This window comes from Homarus americanus, unplaced genomic scaffold (genome assembly GCF_018991925.1).
Source record: "Homarus americanus isolate GMGI-L3 unplaced genomic scaffold, GMGI_Hamer_2.0 scaffold31037, whole genome shotgun sequence".
NCBI classification, from domain to species: domain Eukaryota; kingdom Metazoa; phylum Arthropoda; class Malacostraca; order Decapoda; family Nephropidae; genus Homarus; species Homarus americanus.
Window position 1 is genome coordinate 20,667,775 of NW_024722227.1, and position 18,865 is coordinate 20,686,639.

The 18,865-nt window shown below is 40.0% G+C and overlaps 1 protein-coding gene across 2 annotated transcripts in view; it reads left to right on the forward strand.

The window, feature by feature from the left end:
• LOC121862413 overlaps positions 1-18,865 on the forward strand; it is a 100,909-nt gene that overhangs the window by 74,325 nt on the left and 7,719 nt on the right. For both annotated transcript variants that reach the window (XM_042360688.1, XM_042360687.1), the window contains exon 4: positions 17,850-17,992. In XM_042360688.1, coding sequence (XP_042216622.1) covers positions 17,850-17,992 — 143 coding nt within the window. The remainder of the gene's footprint in view (positions 1-17,849; positions 17,993-18,865) is intronic.

Consider the following 18,865-nt stretch of genomic DNA (forward strand, 5'->3'; position numbering starts at 1 on the left):
AATTACCTCACAGATGGTGTTATGAGGGTCCTCACGTGGTGTAGTAATTCCCTCACAGATGGTGTGATGAGGGACTTGACGTGGTGTAGCAATTCCCTCACATATGGTGTTATGAGGGACATGTGGTGTAGTAATTCCCTCACAGATGGTGTTATATGAGTGAGGTTTGGTCCCAGGCCTTCCTATCGTAGACGGATTAACACATCGCTGGTTGTCATAGGCCGTTATCACTGGGTACCTGGGACCTCACTGTGTGAAGGTTAACTTGGGTACAACTGTTACTGTTGAGTTGTTCTCACTGACTTAAGCACTGTTCACCACTGTTCACCTCTGTTTAACACTACATCATGCACAAACACACCCTCCAACATCCACACACACCCACACCCCAACACACCCTCCAACAACCACACACACACACACCCCAACACACACATATTCCATCACCGCTCACACACCCCCAGCAAGGGAATTAAGACAGCAAGCATAACAAGTGATGGTGTTATTGTATGACACACTTCTGCGTGTGTGTGACATGGTAGCGTGTTTAATATCAGTTGTTGAGGAGTGCTTGGCAACACTCATTTCCACTCCATCTCTCTAATCACCCACACCTTTCTCACTCCATATTTTAAAATATTATGTACCCGGTAACGTAATGTTGAAGGGATATAACATTGTTCATTTATACTTATATCTGTACTTACCACAATCTCTCTAAAAATATTTTAGGTTTCGTGGGAGGTAGAGCTGGTGCCTTCTCCTGGGTGGAAGGTAGAGCGGGAGGGGGGTGGACCACTCTCCCCTGGTTCTGTATTGACGCTCTTGCTTCCCCTCCCCCTGGATATCATAGTTGGATGATCGTCTTACTCGATTCCGAGTGACAGCAAAGTAGTAGTAGTAGTATGTATGTAAGGATGGATGGAGTAATATCTCTGTAAATCGGAATCCCTCAAACCTGGAACTCTTTGATAGCCGGAAATTTTGCGAAAAATTCCGCGAAAATTTCTCGATACCCGGAAAATTCTGGAAAATTACAGGAATGGGGGAGTTTTTTGTCCGGGTTTGAAAGATGAATATCTGGTGCATTTTCCGGAAACTCCCCCAAAAAATTTCCGGTACTCATAAAATTCCGGGGACGAGGAATTTTTTTCAAGATTCGAGAGATGATGTAATGTGCAATTTCTGGAACTTCCGAGAAAATTTTTTCGTTGCCCGGAAAATTCCAGAAAATTCCGGGGATGAGTGATTTTTTCCGGTTTTGAGAGAGCCGTCTTGTTACCCCGGAAATCTCTCATTCCAGGAAATGCTCTGCACCAATTGTTTCTGCTAATGGAAAAAAAAAATGTATACTGTGGTCCCTCGGTTAACGAGCACAATCCGTTCCAGCAGGTTGCTCGTTAACCGAAACCATTGTTTCAATGGGTTTTTGGGTAATTGGTTCCAGCTCACCGAAAATTGCCTAAATTCAACAAAAATTTTAGAAATGGACACTTACCTTGAGGTGTGTATGTAGAAGGCTCCTGGATGATGATGCTGATGTGAATTTGAAGTGGGAGGTGGAGGAGGAGAAGGGAGAAGAGAAGGAAGTGGAGGTGGAGGAGAAGCATTTTACTGCTTCTTGGAAGGTGAGTCACCTTCCATGAAAATGTCAGGAACCTCTGGACTGACAGATTCTCCACCATGAACATCCTCTCTCCTTCTTGAAGTGGAAGGCTGAGGGCTAGCATCTTGTTCCCTCTGCCTTTTACTGAAGAAAGTGTCAATTGTGGTCTGTGGGGCATCTCTCCTCCTCACCATTAACTCATGTTTAAAGAAGGAGGCCATTGAGTCCTCAACATGACACAAAGTTAGATCATTTTTTTCCACATCTGGGTGCTTTGAAGCCAGTTCCCTGAACTTCTCCCAGTAGTAAATCACATCTTTCAACTCTTTAGTTGACATATGGTCTTCACTTTCAATTTCCTCCTCACCACTGTCAGCCTCTAACATCTCATCCAGTTGCTTCAAGTCATCAGGAGTAAGTTCCTCCTCATGAGACATCACAAGCTCTTCGACATCATCCTCTTCCACTTCAAGGCCCAATGAATGACCAATGGACACAATCTCCTGGTCCAACTCTATTTCTTCCTCAAATCCCTCAAAATCATGGACTACTGATGGCCACAGTACTTTCCATGAAGAATTGAGGGATCTAGTGGAGACTTCTTGCCATGATGACACAATCAATTTTACAGCTTCCAGGATGTTGAATTGTGTCTTTCAGAACTGTTTCAGTGTTAAGGATCATTGGAAGTTGCCTGATGACACCTCCTAAACATTTTCTTCATGTACAACTTCTTGAAGTTGCTGATCACATTCTGGTCCATTGGCTGTATGATTGATGTAGTGTTGGGAGGAAAAAACAACACTTTCACAAAATCAAATTGGTACTCCAAATTTCTGGCAAGTTCAGGGTCATGACCAGGAGCATTATCCATGAGGAGAAGAGCCTTTAAAGGGAGTTTATTGGTGGTTAGGTAGTTCTTGACAGAAGAGCAAAACACATCAACAGCCTATTCATTAAAGAGCTGTCTTGTCACCCATGCCTTATGGTTGGACTTCCAATAAACTCCAAGCTTTGTTCTTACCACCTTCTGTTGCTTGAGCACCCTGGGGTTTTCAGTGGTAGACGAGCATAGGCTTCAGTTGGAAATCCCCTGAAGCATTGGCACCAAGCAATAGAGTGAGACGGTCTTTCATGGGTTTATGCCCAGGTAAAGAGGCTTCATCTTTGGTGATGAATGTTCTTTTGGGCATCTTTTTCCAGAACAGCCCAGTTTTGTCCACATTGAACACTTGCTGTGGAAGATAATTTTCTTCTTCCATCAGTTCTTTAAATTCCACTAAAAACTTTGCTGCTCCTTCCTTATCAGCACTAGCAGCTTCACCATGCCTAACAACACTGAAAATGTCACTTCTTTTCTTAAATTTTTCGAACCAGCCTTTGCTGGCCCAAAAATCTTCAAATTCTGTGCCTGAAGAACCAGGTTGATCTGTCTTTAAATGTTCGTAAATCTCCCTGGCTCTTTCACAAATGAATTCAGTAGAAACTGAATCACCTTTCATCTGTTTTTCCCTAATCCTGATGATAAGTAACCTCTCAGTTTCTGCAAATAGGGATCTACTTTTAAACACTCTTGTAGATTTGTCTCTCACTTTTACTTCTTTTTATTTGTCTTTCTGTGCAAGAATTGTCGACACAGTTGATGTCGACATGCCATATTCTTTGCATAGCGCATTTGTTCTACTGCCTTGTTCATGTTTTTTTATAATTGCCTGCTTGGTTTGGATTGAAATCGCTTTTCTTGATCTCTTAGGCCCAATGCTGGATTCAAACAATGTCAACACATGATCTTTTAGGTATAAACTTGCTGTAAATAAAGAATATTTTCTTTAAAATAACACTGCACTGTGCTATATACAGTGACCCCTCGTTTAACGAACGCCTCGGTTAACGAAATTTCGGTTAACGAACTGCCTTCCATAAGGATCTTCAATTCGGTTAACGAACAAAAATTCGGCTAACGAATTTCTTACGAACCGACCTCGACATGTTTTCGCTTGCACTGACCGGGCAACCAGCTTTAGTATCAGTCCGCCAATACATTAATCGGTTCTAGGGCTTAAATGCCTTACTATTTTAGTAAATATCAAGAAGTTTATACTATTCAATTATTTTAAAAGTTTAATATTAACTTTTTTAGTCATTTTTACAATTATTGAACATAATTGAAGGTAAAGAAACTAGTTTCTGGCGTGCCATCCAGCCTGTTAACACACCAGACAGGCGTTAGTCTCTCTCTGTTTTCACTGGAGGTAACATCTTGCTTGAGACTCTCTTCAACTAAACGCTTTTTTTCTGTGTTTCCAAGCAAATTATTGGTCATTTTGAAATTTATTTTACATATTGACAATATACAGTATAGCGCAGTGCAGTGTTATTTTAAAGAAAATATTCTTTATTTACGGCTAGTTTAACTTTGAAAAACACGTATTGACATTGTTTGAATCCAGCATGGGGCCTAAGAGATCAAGAAAATCTATTTCAATCCAAACCAAACAGGAAATCATAAAAAAACATGAACAAGGCATTAAATCAAATGTGCTTAGCAAAGAATATGGCATGTTGGCATCAACTGTGTCGACAATTCTTGCACAGAAAGACAAATTTACAGAAATGAAAGTGAGACAAATCTACAAGAGTGTTCAAAAGTAGATCCCTAATCGTAGAAACTGAGAGGTTACTTATAATCTGGATTAGGGAAAAACAGATGAAAGGTGATTCAGTTTCTGGTGATTTCATTTGTGAAAGAGCCAGGGAGATTTATGAACATTTAAAGGCAGATCAACCTGGTTCTTCAGGCACAGAATTTGAAGATTTTCGGGCCAGCAAAGGCTGGTTCGAAAAATTTAAGAAAAGAAGTGACATTTTAAGTGTTGTTAGGCATGGTGAAGCTGCTAGTGCTGATAAAGAAGGGGCAGTAAAGTTTTTAGCAGAATGTAAAAAACTGATGGAAGAAGAAAATTATCTTCCACAGCAAGTGTTCAATGTGGACGAAACTGGGCTGTTCTGGAAAAAGATGCCCAAAAGAACATTCATCACCAAAGATGAAGCCTCTTTACCTGGGCATAAACCCATGAAAGACCGTCTCACTCTATTGCTTGGTGCCAATGCTTCAGGGGATTTCCGACTGAAGCCTATGCTTGTCTACCACTCTGAAAACCCCAGGGTGTTTAAGCAACAGAAAGTGGTAAGAACAAAACTTGGAGTTTATTGGAAGTCCAAATGTAAGGCATGGGTGACAAGACAGCTCTTTAATGAATCGGCTGTTGATGTGTTTTGCCCTTCTGTCAAGAGCTACCTAACCACCAATAAACTCCCTTTAAAGGTTCTTTTCCTCATGGATAATGCTCCTGGTCATGACCCTGACCTTGCCAGCAATTTGGAGTATCAATTTGACTTTGTGAAAGTGTTGTTTTTGCCTCCAAACACTACATCAATCATACAGCCAATGGACCAGAATGTGATCAGCAACTTCAAGAAGTTGTACATGAAGAAAATGTTTAGGAGGTGTCATCAGGCAACTTCCGCTGATCCTGAACTAACACTGAAACAGTTCTGGAAGACACAATTCAACATCCTGGAGGCTGTAAAATTGATTGTGTCAGCATGGCAAGGAGTCTCCGCTAGATCCCTCAATTCTTCATGGAAAGCACTGTGGCCATCAGTAGTCCATGATTTTGAGGGATTTGAGGAAGAAACAGAGTTGGACAAGGAGATTGTGTCCATTGGTCAGTCATTGGGTCTTGAAGTGGAGGAGGAGGATGTGGAAGAGCTTGTGATGTCTCATGAGGAGGAACTTACTCCTGATGACTTGAAGCAACTGGATGAGATGTTACAGGTAGAGGCTGACAGTGGTGAGAAGGAAATTGAAAGTGATGACCATATGTCAGCTAAACAGTTGAAAGATGTGATTTACTACTGGGAGAAGTTCAGGGAACTGGCTTCAAAGCACCCAGAAGTGGAAAAAACTGAACTAACTTTGTGTCATGTTGAGGACTCAGTGGTCTCCTTCTTTAAACATAAGTTAATGGTGAGGAGGACAGATGCCCCACAGACCACAATTGACACTTTCTTCAGTAAAAGGCAGAGGGAACAAGATGCTATCCCTCAGCCTTCCACTTCAAGAAGGAGAGAGGATGTTCCTGGTGGAGAATCTGTCAGTCCAGAGGTTCCTGACATTTTCATGGAAGGTGACTCACCTTCCAAGAAGCAGTAAAATGCTTCTCCTCCACCTCCACTTCCTTCTCTTCTCCCTTCTCCTCCTCCACCTCCCACTTCAAATGCACATCATCATCATCATCATCCAGGAGCCTTCTACATACACACCTCAAAGTAAGTGAACTTTTCTACCATTTTTGTTGAATTTAGGAAATTTTCGGTGAGCTGGAACCAATTACCCAAAAACCCATTGAAACAATGGTTTCGGTTAACGAACTTTTCGGTTAACGAACGACCTTCTGGAACGGATTGAGTTCGTTAACCGAGGGGTCACTGTATTGTCAATATGTAAAATAAATTTCAAAATGACCCGTAATTTGCTTGGAAACACATAAAAAAGCTTTTACCCGGTAGTTGAAGAGAGCCTCAAGCAAGATGTTACCTCCACTGAAAACAGAGAGAGACTAACGCTTGTTTGCTGTGTTAAGAGGCTGGATGGCGCGCATAAGACTACGTAGTCACTTTACCTTCAATTATGTTCAATAATTTTTAAAATGACTAAAAAATTTAATATTAAACTTAAAATTATTGAATAGTATAAACTTCTTGATATTTACTAAAATAGTAAGGAATTTAAGCCCTAGAACCGATTACTGTATTGGCGGACTAATACTACAGCTGGTTGACCGCCAAGTGCAAGCGAAAACTTGTTGAGGTCGGCTCGTAAGAAACTCTTTAACCGATGTATTGCTCGTTAACCGAAGTAAAGAATCTTATGGGAGGTAACTCGTTAACCGAAATCTCGTTAACCGAGGGATCACTGTATATATATACTGTATATTCATACAGTGGTCCCTTGGTTAACGAACTCAATTCGTTCCAGAGGGTCGTTCGTTAACTGAAACCATTGTTTCAATGGGATATTGAGTAATTGGTTCCAGCTCACAGAAAAGTATATACGTACAAAGTAAAGCCAAAAACACATAAAGTCAGAAACACTCCTAAAATTCCTCTAAATCGCCCTTAAATTACTATACAGTCATACGCCGGTTAATGTCCTAGATACGTTCTTGGAAACGTGACGTTAACCGAAATGGACGTTGTCCGATCATCACATAAACTTTGCATTTATACTTACGTGTATGTGGAATACTATATACGTACATATACACTTTTACTGTTAAATCACTACTGTAATGTGATACAGGTGATTAAATTTTATCTCTTGTGCAAAATACATGACGTTTATATTAAAATTATTCAGTTTTACAAGGATTCCAGCAACGCCGGGCAGATGGGGGAGAGAGAGGGTGTGAGGGGGCGTGCGGGGAGGGGAGGTAGTTCGTTTGACAGTTGGCACAGGCCCAGGTCTAACGCGTGTATATTTATCAGTTCTTAAGTGACTAAGCTTCTCTCTTATAAAAAGCCAGTGAAATGACCTGGGTGAATATAATTAACATTGCTGGGATTCTTGTAACATATTGATTAATTTGAATATACACATGCTATAATTTGCACTAGACAAAACAATTTTAGTACCGTAATCAAATTAGTACATGTGCACTCCAGCTTTGCACTAAGGTCATTTATTTCTATTACGTTTCTTTTAGTATGGTGTGTGCATGTAAATGGATGAAAATAAATGAAGAAATTTATGTAAATCTACCCAAAATTACAGTTGAAAAACTTTTTATAAAATGTATTACAGTATTGTACACTAATGTACACATTTTTTATATCTTGAGCAAAATATATGACGCTTATATTCAAATTAATCTCTGTCTTGCAAGGATTTCAGCCATGCAAATTATAATCTCCTAACTTTAGTCTGAGATATTATATAAAATGAACATAAAGAAATCACCAATCTTTTGTCTGGGAACACAAGGAGGGTGGGGACGTGACAGAATGTCTGGCGTTTGTTTGTTTATTTGAGATAAGATTTGACAGTTGGCACTGAAGGCTTGCCTGCGTGTTTATTTATCATTACTTAAGAGTGACTAAGCTCTTCTCATAATTTGCCACCCAAACGACCTGGGTGAATATAACTTACATTGGAGGGATTCTTGTAAGATAGTAATTTATTTGAATACCTGTATAAACAAGCTATATTTGCATTAGACAAAACAATTTTAGTACCGTAATCATTTAATACATGCACAATACAGGTTTGCACTTAGGTCCATTGTTACTGTACAATATTGACTAAATTCACTAGATATCGTTCGCCTGGCAGCACAATCTATAAGAATACGCGATGCATACGTGACTGTGCCCGCTCTAGGGCCATTTAGGTTCACTAGGTCCCATTATTTGAATGTTTTTTTTTTTTCAATTTAAATTTTAATTGTTTATTCCTTGATAGAGGAAGCGGGATCCTAGTGCTGTCACTTGGTACCCCTGTACCATAACACCAGAAGCAACTGGCCAGTGTCACAAGTATATACAGTACAGTACAGTCATCCCTTGGTTATCGCGCCTAATTGGGACCCCGCCGATAACGAAAGTACAGAACCTATGGGATTTATTCTAATTGGTTCATTTACCCAAGACCCAACCCCAAGTTTCCCATTTTACAACCATTTATACCCACTAAATATATATATAATGTTATGGTAAATATCATAAACACACATAGGCATGGCTAGGTTTATTACAAAGTGATGAAAAGGGTACGCTTAATACTGTAGTCCACAAAACATGTAGCTATGCTTTTTTTATTTGGTCCCCCGTCATACGAGTCAGTCTTCTGTCACATCAGGACGCCTGAGTCCTCCGTTTTCTCTCTTAATCTTAGAGTGCACCAGAAACTTTGCTATTTTTAGTAATGCCACAGAATTTGAAATTGCAACCCCAATTGCAACTGGGGTTGCAATTGTTGAGGCAACTAGATATGTCTGATTACAGCAAATGTGTTATTGTCAATTTGTAGGTGAAAGATTTTATCCTCAATAGATGTAGGTTAACATTTCACCTGTAGGCAAATGCTTAAAAAAGCCTAAGTAAGGAAGCATATTCCTTTAACACATAATATCTAACCAGTATGGGGAGGATCATCGTGTCTTCGTCAGGGGGTCGTGGAGTGGTGGTCCAGCAGGCGTCACTTATTTTTTTTTTTGGGGTGGGTGGGGGGGCACGGACGATATACATTGACTTGTTCGGGTCGGACGTTAACCACATGACTGTGTGTGTGTGTGTGTGTGTGTGTGTGTGTGTGTGTGTGTGTGTGTGTGTAGTGTGTGTTAATCTAGCACAATCCGTTTCTAGAAGGTTGCTCGTTAACCTAATCCATTATGCCTATGGGTAATTGGTTCCAGCTCACTGCACCGTCAAATTCAACATAAATGGTAGAAAAGTACACTTACTTGAGGTGTATGCAGAAGGCTCCTCGATGATGATGATGATGGAATTAGAATGTGAGGAGAAGGAGAAGAGATGGCATTGGGGTGGGAAGAGAATACCCCATGGCACCATTTCAACGGTATAAAATTTTTGTTCTCTCTTGGTGTAATCCAAGATTATTTCTTTTACATCAACACTGCACTGCATGTTATTGTCATTATAAATAAATTTCTAAATGACCATTAATTTGCTTTTAAACACACAAAAAAACGTTTGGTTGAAGAGAGTCTCAAGCAAGATGTTACCTCCACTGAAAAAGACATAAAGACTGACGCCTGTGGCGTTGTGTTGGCAGGCTGATGGCGTACACAAACTAGTGACCCTACCTTCAATTACATAGTAGAACCTCACTTACGTTAATTGAACCCACGGCGGCCCGCGTAAAGTGAGAAACGCGTAAAGTGAACAACATAACATATGGGATTAATTGAAATAGAGACCAGGCCGACCCCCAAACTCCACTTTTTCCCGACACAATACGTACGTTTTACTAAAAATATCATCTTAACTTTATGATGGTGTTCACCCACACATAATATAGAAGGGAACAATCAATAAGAGAATAATAAACTGAAGGTTAGGTTAGAAAAAAACAAGGTTGGGGTTAACACTTACGTTAGTAGAAGAGATGGGTCGGCGTAGGGGAATGGAGGCTGGTTCCGAGGCAGAGGGCAGGCTTCTGGCCCTCAGGTGAGTCTTCATCGGTGTCATCCACACTTACTAGTGCCTCCCTGACAAATCCCTCAAAGTCATCATCACTGTCTCTGCCTCTGTCACTATCACTGGCTTGGGCTGGCTGTGGTGGGTTGCGGGCGAAGAACTCTGTTATGCTTTGCTGACGGCTGGTGTTTATGTTGTCGTGATAAACCTTGATGTAGGGCTCCATAGTCTGCAACAGCTGGGTAGTGAAGATTTCATACCTGTTTGCGTCAGGGTCGTCGGAAAGGAGGAGCTTGGCTTTCTCGATACACTCGATGGCACCCCTTACATTACTATGGGATAAGCGGCGTTCTTCTTGGGATGACGCACCACCTGCCTCTTCACTGACGTCATCATCATCTACCATCTCGTCGGTAGTCACATTAGGATCCCTTATCACCTCCAGGATGTCGTCGTTGGTGGTCTCGGAGAAGCCTGCAGCTGTAACACTCTGCGCATCTTCTCTGGCAAGGTCCACTGCTACTGCAACAGTCTGAACCTCACCAGTCACAGGTTGACTCTGCCTCCCACCTGGGATACCTTGTAACATATGTCTCCATGCGTGACGAACCGTTGCTACAGACAGCTGATCCCATGCCTCCACCAAGAAGTCCACAGCTTTCTTGACGTTAAATTTCCTCCAAAAGTGTTTCACAAGAACTTCTTGCTTTGCCAACTGTTGTTCCTCGTCCTCGTCACTCTTGCTATCGGTGTCACCCAGGTTACGCAACTCATCCTTGGTGTTGGTATAGTCGTTCAGGAGCTTAAATTTCTTTGCAGAGAATGCAGCTTTCACATTGCAGATTAATTCTTGGTTCATGGGCTGGATTAATGACGTAGTGTTGGGAGGAAGGAAGACCACTTTTACGTTGGGGTGACGATCCAACAGTAGGGGCGAGTGTCCTAGTGCGTTGTCAAGCAGCAACAAAATCTTGAATGGAACATTCTGTTGCTCACAGAATTTCTTCACGTCGGGAAAGAAACAGTCATCAAACCAGGAGAGTCACAGAGTAGAGAACATCCACGCCTTACTTGAGGTCAGCCAGTGGACATTAATCCTGCTCATGTCCACGTTCTTTTAGGCGTGCGGCTTGCGGGCTGTGTGGATCACCGATAACTTGAGTTTACAGGTACCGGAGGCATTGGTGGTAAAGAGGACGGTGATGCGCTCCTTCTGCAACTTCCGGCCCCGACACTTGCTAGCAGACTTGACAACGAAGGTCTTGGTAGGCAGCTTTTTCCAAAACAGACCGGATTCGTCCATGTTGAACACCTGGTCATCGGTGTACTGTCCTTCCTCCATAATCTCGCACAAGAACGGAGGAAAATCCCTAGCCGCAACACGGTCAGCACTCGCTTCTTCACCACCAATGTTAATGTTGGTGATCTTGTTCCTCTTCTTAAACCTGTGCAACCACCCAGAGGAAGCATTGAAGGGTTTGGGCTCTGCAATTCCCATCTTACGTGACACTGCTGCGTACAGTTCACATGCGTACTCCTGAACTGAGCGTGTGTCGACTGCCATGTTCCGTCTTGCCTGACAAATCAAGGAGCTCACAAGTAAATTCTCCGTCTTGAGAAGCACCTTGTTGTGGCAATACTTGATCATTGAAGCACCTGCAGACTTTGTGATGTTCATGTGTTCTTTTATCTTGGCTGCATCCTTCTTTATCGTCCGGATCGTAGATTCGTTCACACCATGCTGGCGCGCGAGATTAACCTGTCTTGTTCCTTTCTCCAACTCTTGGATGATCTTGTACTTCACCTCGTAGCTTAGGGCATGTCGTATCTTCTTTGGCATAGGGCGGCTGGGTCCAGGTAATGCAAGGTTTTTCTGTGGTGGTGGTGGTCCGGTGGCAGCCATTCTTATGGAACAATAGATACCGATATACACGGTGTGGCCGGGAGGGGCTTAACTGACTCGGGTAGGTCAAGGGGCTTCATCCCTCCCGTGGCAGGGCACATCATATTACATTAAACCAATCACAGCTAGCGGGAAGGGAAGTAAGGATGCGTGGCCCAATCACAGTCCGAAATGTCATCTGACATCAGCGGTGATGCAAGAGCGACCAAGCGCTCAGCTTGCTCGCGCCGCTTCCCGCGTAAATTCAGGAATGTATCGCGTAAAAAATAATTGGCGCATCTGGACAGGTGCCGCGTAAATGACCAACTGCTTATAAAAAATCCGCGTAAACTGAGACTATACTGTAAATAATAACTAAATTCCTGATATGTATTATAAAAAAAAAATATTACTTAAAAAAAAATGAAGAGCACCTTGTGCAAAGAAGCTGCCTGTCTAATGAGTGGTAATGCGGATCGCCAGTAAACAACAGTCGGAGCTTTGTGGTCCCTTTGTTTTCACGCATCTGAACAGGAACAGGAGAAAAACTTTCTCAGGTTTCTTAAAGCATTTTTGCATCCCTATTCAACATGAGCAAGAGAGCAAGTGATGGTAGTGCTGTTTCAAATGCTAATAGAAAGTGTATAAGCTTAGCCGAGAAACTAGATGTGTTAAAACGATGTGAAAAAGGTGAGAGGTCTGTTGATATTATATGGAGCAGGCAATGAACATATTTACTTAAGTGGATCCATTAACAGAACAAAGCATTAAAATTTAAATAAATGCAAATGACCTCTACATATACTAGATGTATAATGATAAAAGATAGCAGCTGTGCAAGGTTCTTTCGAGAGCTTTATTATTCGAAGGCCTCAACCATCAACTTCAGCTACACCATCAAATTTGGCATCATAAGCAGCTTCAACATCAACTTCAGGTTCAGTAACAGTTTCAGCAACAGCTTTATGGAAAGCTACAGCTTCAGCCAGAGTTGAACCTGATGACTTCATCATCTGAGTAAAAACTCGCGCAATATTCATTGGCTGTCCTTATGTTTTAGACTTTACCACCATTGGTGAATAGAATTTTTTTTTAGTGTTCATAAATATTATTTAAAACATATATGAACAGTAAATAAGTGTTGCTCTCATATTCATATGAAGAGAAATGACGATATGTTTTCACGTGTACAGTGGTACCCCACTTAACGCGGTCAATTGAACCCAGAGGGTCCCGCGTTAAGTGAAAACCGCGTTAAGTGAATAACAGAACATATGGGATTAATTCCAATAGAACCCAGCCCGACCCCCAAACTCCACTTTTTGACGACAAATAACTATGTTGTAGTAAAAATAACATCTTAATTTTATGATGGTACATGCACACAATTAATACTTAAGAGAAATAGAGAAATACAGTCGCCAAGTTAATGTCCATTCAAATAATGGACTCAACTCCCTCCCCCTCTCACACTACACAGCCAGCTAACAGATGGTCGGTCGGTCCCTCCCTCACACCCCCCACCAACCGTCCCAAGGAGATGTGTGGGATAACCTCAAACTAAAGTTAGGAAAATATAATTGACATTGCTGGATTCCTTGTAAGACCAGGAATATTTTGAATATAAATGTCATATATTTTTCACAAAAGATAACATAATTACCTAGAGAACAATTTTTATCTAAAAATTGTATGTTTAATGCAAAATATATGTTGTTTATATTCAAAATGATCACCAAATTATAAGAATTCCAGCAATGTAAATTATATTCTGGCCGGATAATTTGTATGAATTTTATGAGCTAAAACAAATATCTACAGTTAATAAAAAAAAAAATATATTCTTCAACACTATCTGTCAATCAAAGTACCCCACCTTGCCTCCCCCCCTCTTCCAACCACGCAGTCAGTCCCAACCCTCCCCCCACCCCCCACCAATCCTCCATTCAAGAGTTTTTAACATTTAGTATTAAATAATACCTCAGATTAAAGTTAGGATAATATAATTGACATTGCTGGATTCCTTGTAAGACCAGGAATATTTTGAATATAAATGTCATATATTTTGGACAAAAGATAACATACTTACTCAGATTAAACATTTTATCTAAAAATTGAATGTTTAATGCAAAAAATATGTTGTTTATATGTAAAATGATCACCAAATTATAAGAATTCCAGCAATGTAAATTATATTCTGACCGGGTAATTTGTATGAATTTTATGAGCTAAAACAAATATCTTCAGTTAAAAAAAAATAATTCTTCACCGGGTAACAGATGGTCAGTCGGTTGGTCCCTCCCTCCCCCCCACCCCCCACCCCCCACCAACCGTCCCAAGGAGATGTGTGGGATAACCACTAAATTTTAATAAATAATACCTCAAACTAAAGTTAGGATAATATAATTGACATTGCTGGATTCCTTGTAAGACCACGAATATTTTGAATATAAATGTCATATATTTTGGACAAAAGATAACATACTTACTCAGATTAAACATTTTATCTAAAAATTGTATGTTTAATGCAAAAAATATGTTGTTTATATTCAAAATGATCACCAAATTATAAGAATTCCAGCAATGTAAACTATATTCTGGCTGGGTAATTTGTATGAATTTTATGAGCTAAAACAGGCAGTCAGGCAGGGTGGCGGGTGGGGGGTGGTGCGAATCTAAAAATAGCTCTCGAGCCGGACACTCACCGCGTTGCTGTGGAAAAATCCGCGTTAAGTGAAAGTTCAGCTTTGGCAAGGCACCGCGTATATGCGAAAACGCGTTAAGTGAAAGCGCGTTAAGCGGGGTCCCACTGTACTCACTAACTGTACATACATTGGCGTTCCCAATCGTCTCGCTTTATTTCTTTACCATTAGTGGTTAGCTACTTCTAGTGTTCCCTTTATTAACATCAAATAAAATTGCTTAAAACATACATATAAATATTAAATTTTTTTTCAATTAAGTTCACTACAGCTACAACCAGTGTCTTATTTTCTTCAGTAGAACCATCGTGTGTTTTAATATTCTACGTATAATTAATGAATTGTATTGTATTGTTCATTTTGCAGATATAAAGATTATTTCAATCAAATACTGTACATATTCAGTAATAAACAATCATGAATCTTTTGAACATATTTTTAAAAAGATAAATGACGGCGTATCCTTAAATGTGCACGTATATGTTGGCGTTCCCAATCCATCTCTTTTTTTTTTCTTTGCCATTAGTGGTTTGCTACTTTTATTGTTCGATTTATTAACATTACTTAAAACATATACTGTATATTGTACAGTCGACACTTCGTTAATTCGGACCCCTTTAATCCGGATTTCAGATAAATCGGACGAAATCTGAACTGTCCATATCAAATTTCTGGTTCTGGGATTGTCCCAGTTGCAATTGGGGTTGCAATTTCAAATTCTGTGTCACTACTAAGAAATAACAAAGTCCCTGGTGCACTCTTAAGATTAAGAGAAAATGGACAACTCATGAGTGCTGAAGTGAGAGAAAATGGACTCCTATGATGGGGCATTCAAATAAAGAGACATGGCTACATGTTTTGTGGACTAGCCACTGTACCATATCCTTTTCATCACATTGTAATAAACCTCGTTATGCCTATGTGTTTCTGATAATTACCATAACATTATATATTTATATATTTAGCGGTTGTACAAACACAAGGCCTCACACATGCCATTCAGACTGACAGACTTGACAAGTTTTACCAACCATAAAGACAGTTGAAGCTTTAAACATCACTCACAATGGATCTTGAATATTCCAACTGTAATCAGACATACCTAAGTTGCCTCAACAATTGCAACCCCAGTTGCAATATCAAATTCTGTGTCACTACTAAGATATAACAGTCTCTGGTGCACTCGAAGATTAAGAGAAAACGGACGACTCAGGAGTTGCTGAAGTGAGAGAAAACGGACTCCTATGACGGGGCACTCAAATGAACATACAGTTTTACCCCGCCTAACGCGGTTTCACTTAACGCGTTTTCGCATATACGCGGTGCCTTGCCAAAGCTGAACTTTCACTTAACGCGGATTTTTTCCACATATACGCGGTGAGTGTCCGAGACGCTATTTTTAGATTTGCCCCACCCGCCACCCTGCCTGACTGCCTGTTTTAGCTCATAAAATTCATACAAATTACCAGGCCAGAATATAATTTACATTGCTGGAATTCTTATAATTTGGTGATCATTTTGAATATAAACATCATATATTTTGCTTTAAACTTACAATTTTTAGATAAAATTTTTTCTCTAGGTAACTATGGTATCTTTTGTGCAAAATATATGACATTTATATTCAAAATATTCCTGGTCTTACAAGGAATCCAGCAATGTCAATTATATTATCCTAACTTTAGTTTGAGGTATTATTTATTAAAATTTAGTGGTTATCCCACACATCTCCTTGGGACGGTTGGTGGGGGGTGGGGGGGAGGGAGGGACCGACCGACCATCTGTTACCCTGTGAAGAATTATTATTTTTTTTTATTAACTGAAGATATTTGTTTTAGCTCATAAAATTCATACAAATTACCCGGTCAGAATATAATTTACATTGCTGGAATTCTTATAATTTGGTGATCATTTTGAATATAAACATCATATATTTTGCTTTAAACTTACAATTTTTAGATAAAATTTTTTCTCTAGGTAACTATGGTATCTTTTGTGCAAAATATATGACATTTATATTCAAAATATTCCTGGTCTTACAAGGAATCCAGCAATGTCAATTATATTATCCTAACTTTAATCTGAGGTATTATTTAATACTAAATGTTAAAAACTCTGGAAGGGAGGATTGGTGGGGGGTGGGGGGGAGGGTTGGGACTGACCGCGCGGTTGGAAGAGGGGGGGAGGCAAGGTGGGGTACTTTGATTGACAGATAGTGTCGTGAAGATTATTTTTTTTTTATTAACTGAAGATATTTGTTTTAGCTCATAAAATTCATACAAATTACCCGGTCAGAATATAATTTACATTGCTGGAATTCTTATAATTTGGTGATCATTTTGAATATAAACATCATATATTTTGCTTTAAACTTACAATTTTTAGATAAAAATTTTTCTCTAGGTAACTATGTTATCTTTTGTGCAAAATATATGACATTTATATTCAAAATATTCCTGGTCTTACAAGGAATCCAGCAATGTCAATTATATTTTCCTAACTTTAGTTTGAGGTTATCCCACACATCTCCTTGGGACGGTTGGTGGGGGGTGGGGGGGGAGGGAGGGACCGACCGACCATCTGTTAGCCGGCTGTGTAGTGTGAGAGGGGGAGGGAGTTGAGTCCATTATTTGAATGGACATTAACTTGGCGACTGTATTTCTCTATTTCTCTTAAGTATTAATTGTGTGCATGTACCATCATAAAATTAAGATGTTATTTTTACTACAACATAGGTATGTGCCTTCAAAAAGTGGAGTTTGGGGGTCGGGCCGGTTTCTATTGGAATTAATCCCATATGTTCTGTTGTTCACTTAACGCGGATTTCACTTAACGCGGGACCCTCTGGGTTCAATTGACCGCGTTAAGTGGGGTACAACTGTACACATAGCTGTATAATGCAATATTAACCCCTAAATCGGTTAATTCGGACAATCGGCTAAAACGGACACCCTTCCCTCCCTATTAGTCCGTTTTAACGAGGGTCGACTGTACTTGTATTATATTTTTTTTACATAAATTTTACTACAGCTACAACCAGGGTCTTATTTTCCTAATTTTCTCGTGTAGAACTATCGTCCCGGTCTCCCGGTTGTAAGCACAAACGAAAACAATGGCGTCCCATCTCCTCTTGTGTGACCATATTATATTCATTTATATTGTATAAGGTGCACTCAGAAACATTATTTAAAGAATATTGTTTGCACTTTTCATTAATTGTATTTTTTGGGGGGAAAAGAGGGTAAAAAGCCACACAAAAGATATGAATAGGTCACACTTAGGAACGCATCTCATTATTATTGCTTTATTTTAATGGTAATTATTGATTCGCGATACGATGATTCACCTTACACTGCAATAATAGAGGACACATTCCCGTCGTTATTCGAGGCTTTACTGCATTGTACAGCGTGTCTTATGTGCTCTTGGTTATCCACAGATGTTCCCTTTACCACTTGGTGGGATGCCTGAGTTATACAGCTAAACTGCCAATGACGATAGAACGGCTTGACCTTGCTGCTGCCCAAGATTTAAGTCCTGCGTTGCCTCCACTGCAGGATCTCCCTAAGCTATACCACTTAGGTATGTTATTTTTCCCTTCTGCAGGAGTGGTAGGACCTGGATTTTCTAGCTGTCACCTTTATCTAGATAGCTTTTTTAAAACAGTGCAACTTACTAGAAGCGTTATGTCCTTAAGGTCAGTCCCCTATAATATTGTTGTCGTGTTCACCATATTATGGCTATTTTCTATGCTTGTGAGGGTCAGCCATGAGTACCTGAGAGCATGGTCTGGGTTTTGTTGCCATCAGAAAAAATTGAGGCAAGTTTTACAGTTGGGTGCCCTTCCTATCACATACCCAATTTTACGGAGTGGGAGCTGGGCATTATAAGTTTATTGTGGACCCCATACTCATTCTGTGAGCAATAGTGCAAAAAAGTATTGCTTAGTGAACCTAAGGGTGTAATCCATGGGTCAGGTATCAAAACCCTCCCGTCCCCCTCTCCTGGGGATTTATGGAGTCCATGTTTTTTGGGTTGTCTGAGCCATGTCCTTTCAGTATCTTTTTGTTTGCCAGACACATTCCTCTGGAATAAGAATTGGACCCATGTTATGTAAGAGCAACATGACGTCCAAATCTTTGCAACCTGACAGAGGCAATAAAAAGCTGTCTTGACCTATTTTACTAGAATAAAAATAAATGTGATTTACATTTCACAGTTATTATTCATCTTTTAAAGCGTGACGGAAAATGCTGTGGCAAAACAGTACTTCATATCGACAGTAAAGGCATGGCTTTACTCAAAGTTGAGACAGGAAAAATAAATTTACATAATCTAGTTATCATACTCACTTATACATTCAAATTTTTTTTGACCGGTTTTACCAAAATTGAACTAAAATGTGTTTCACATATGAAAATTTTTACGAGTTTCATTCATCTTCAAGTTCAAAAA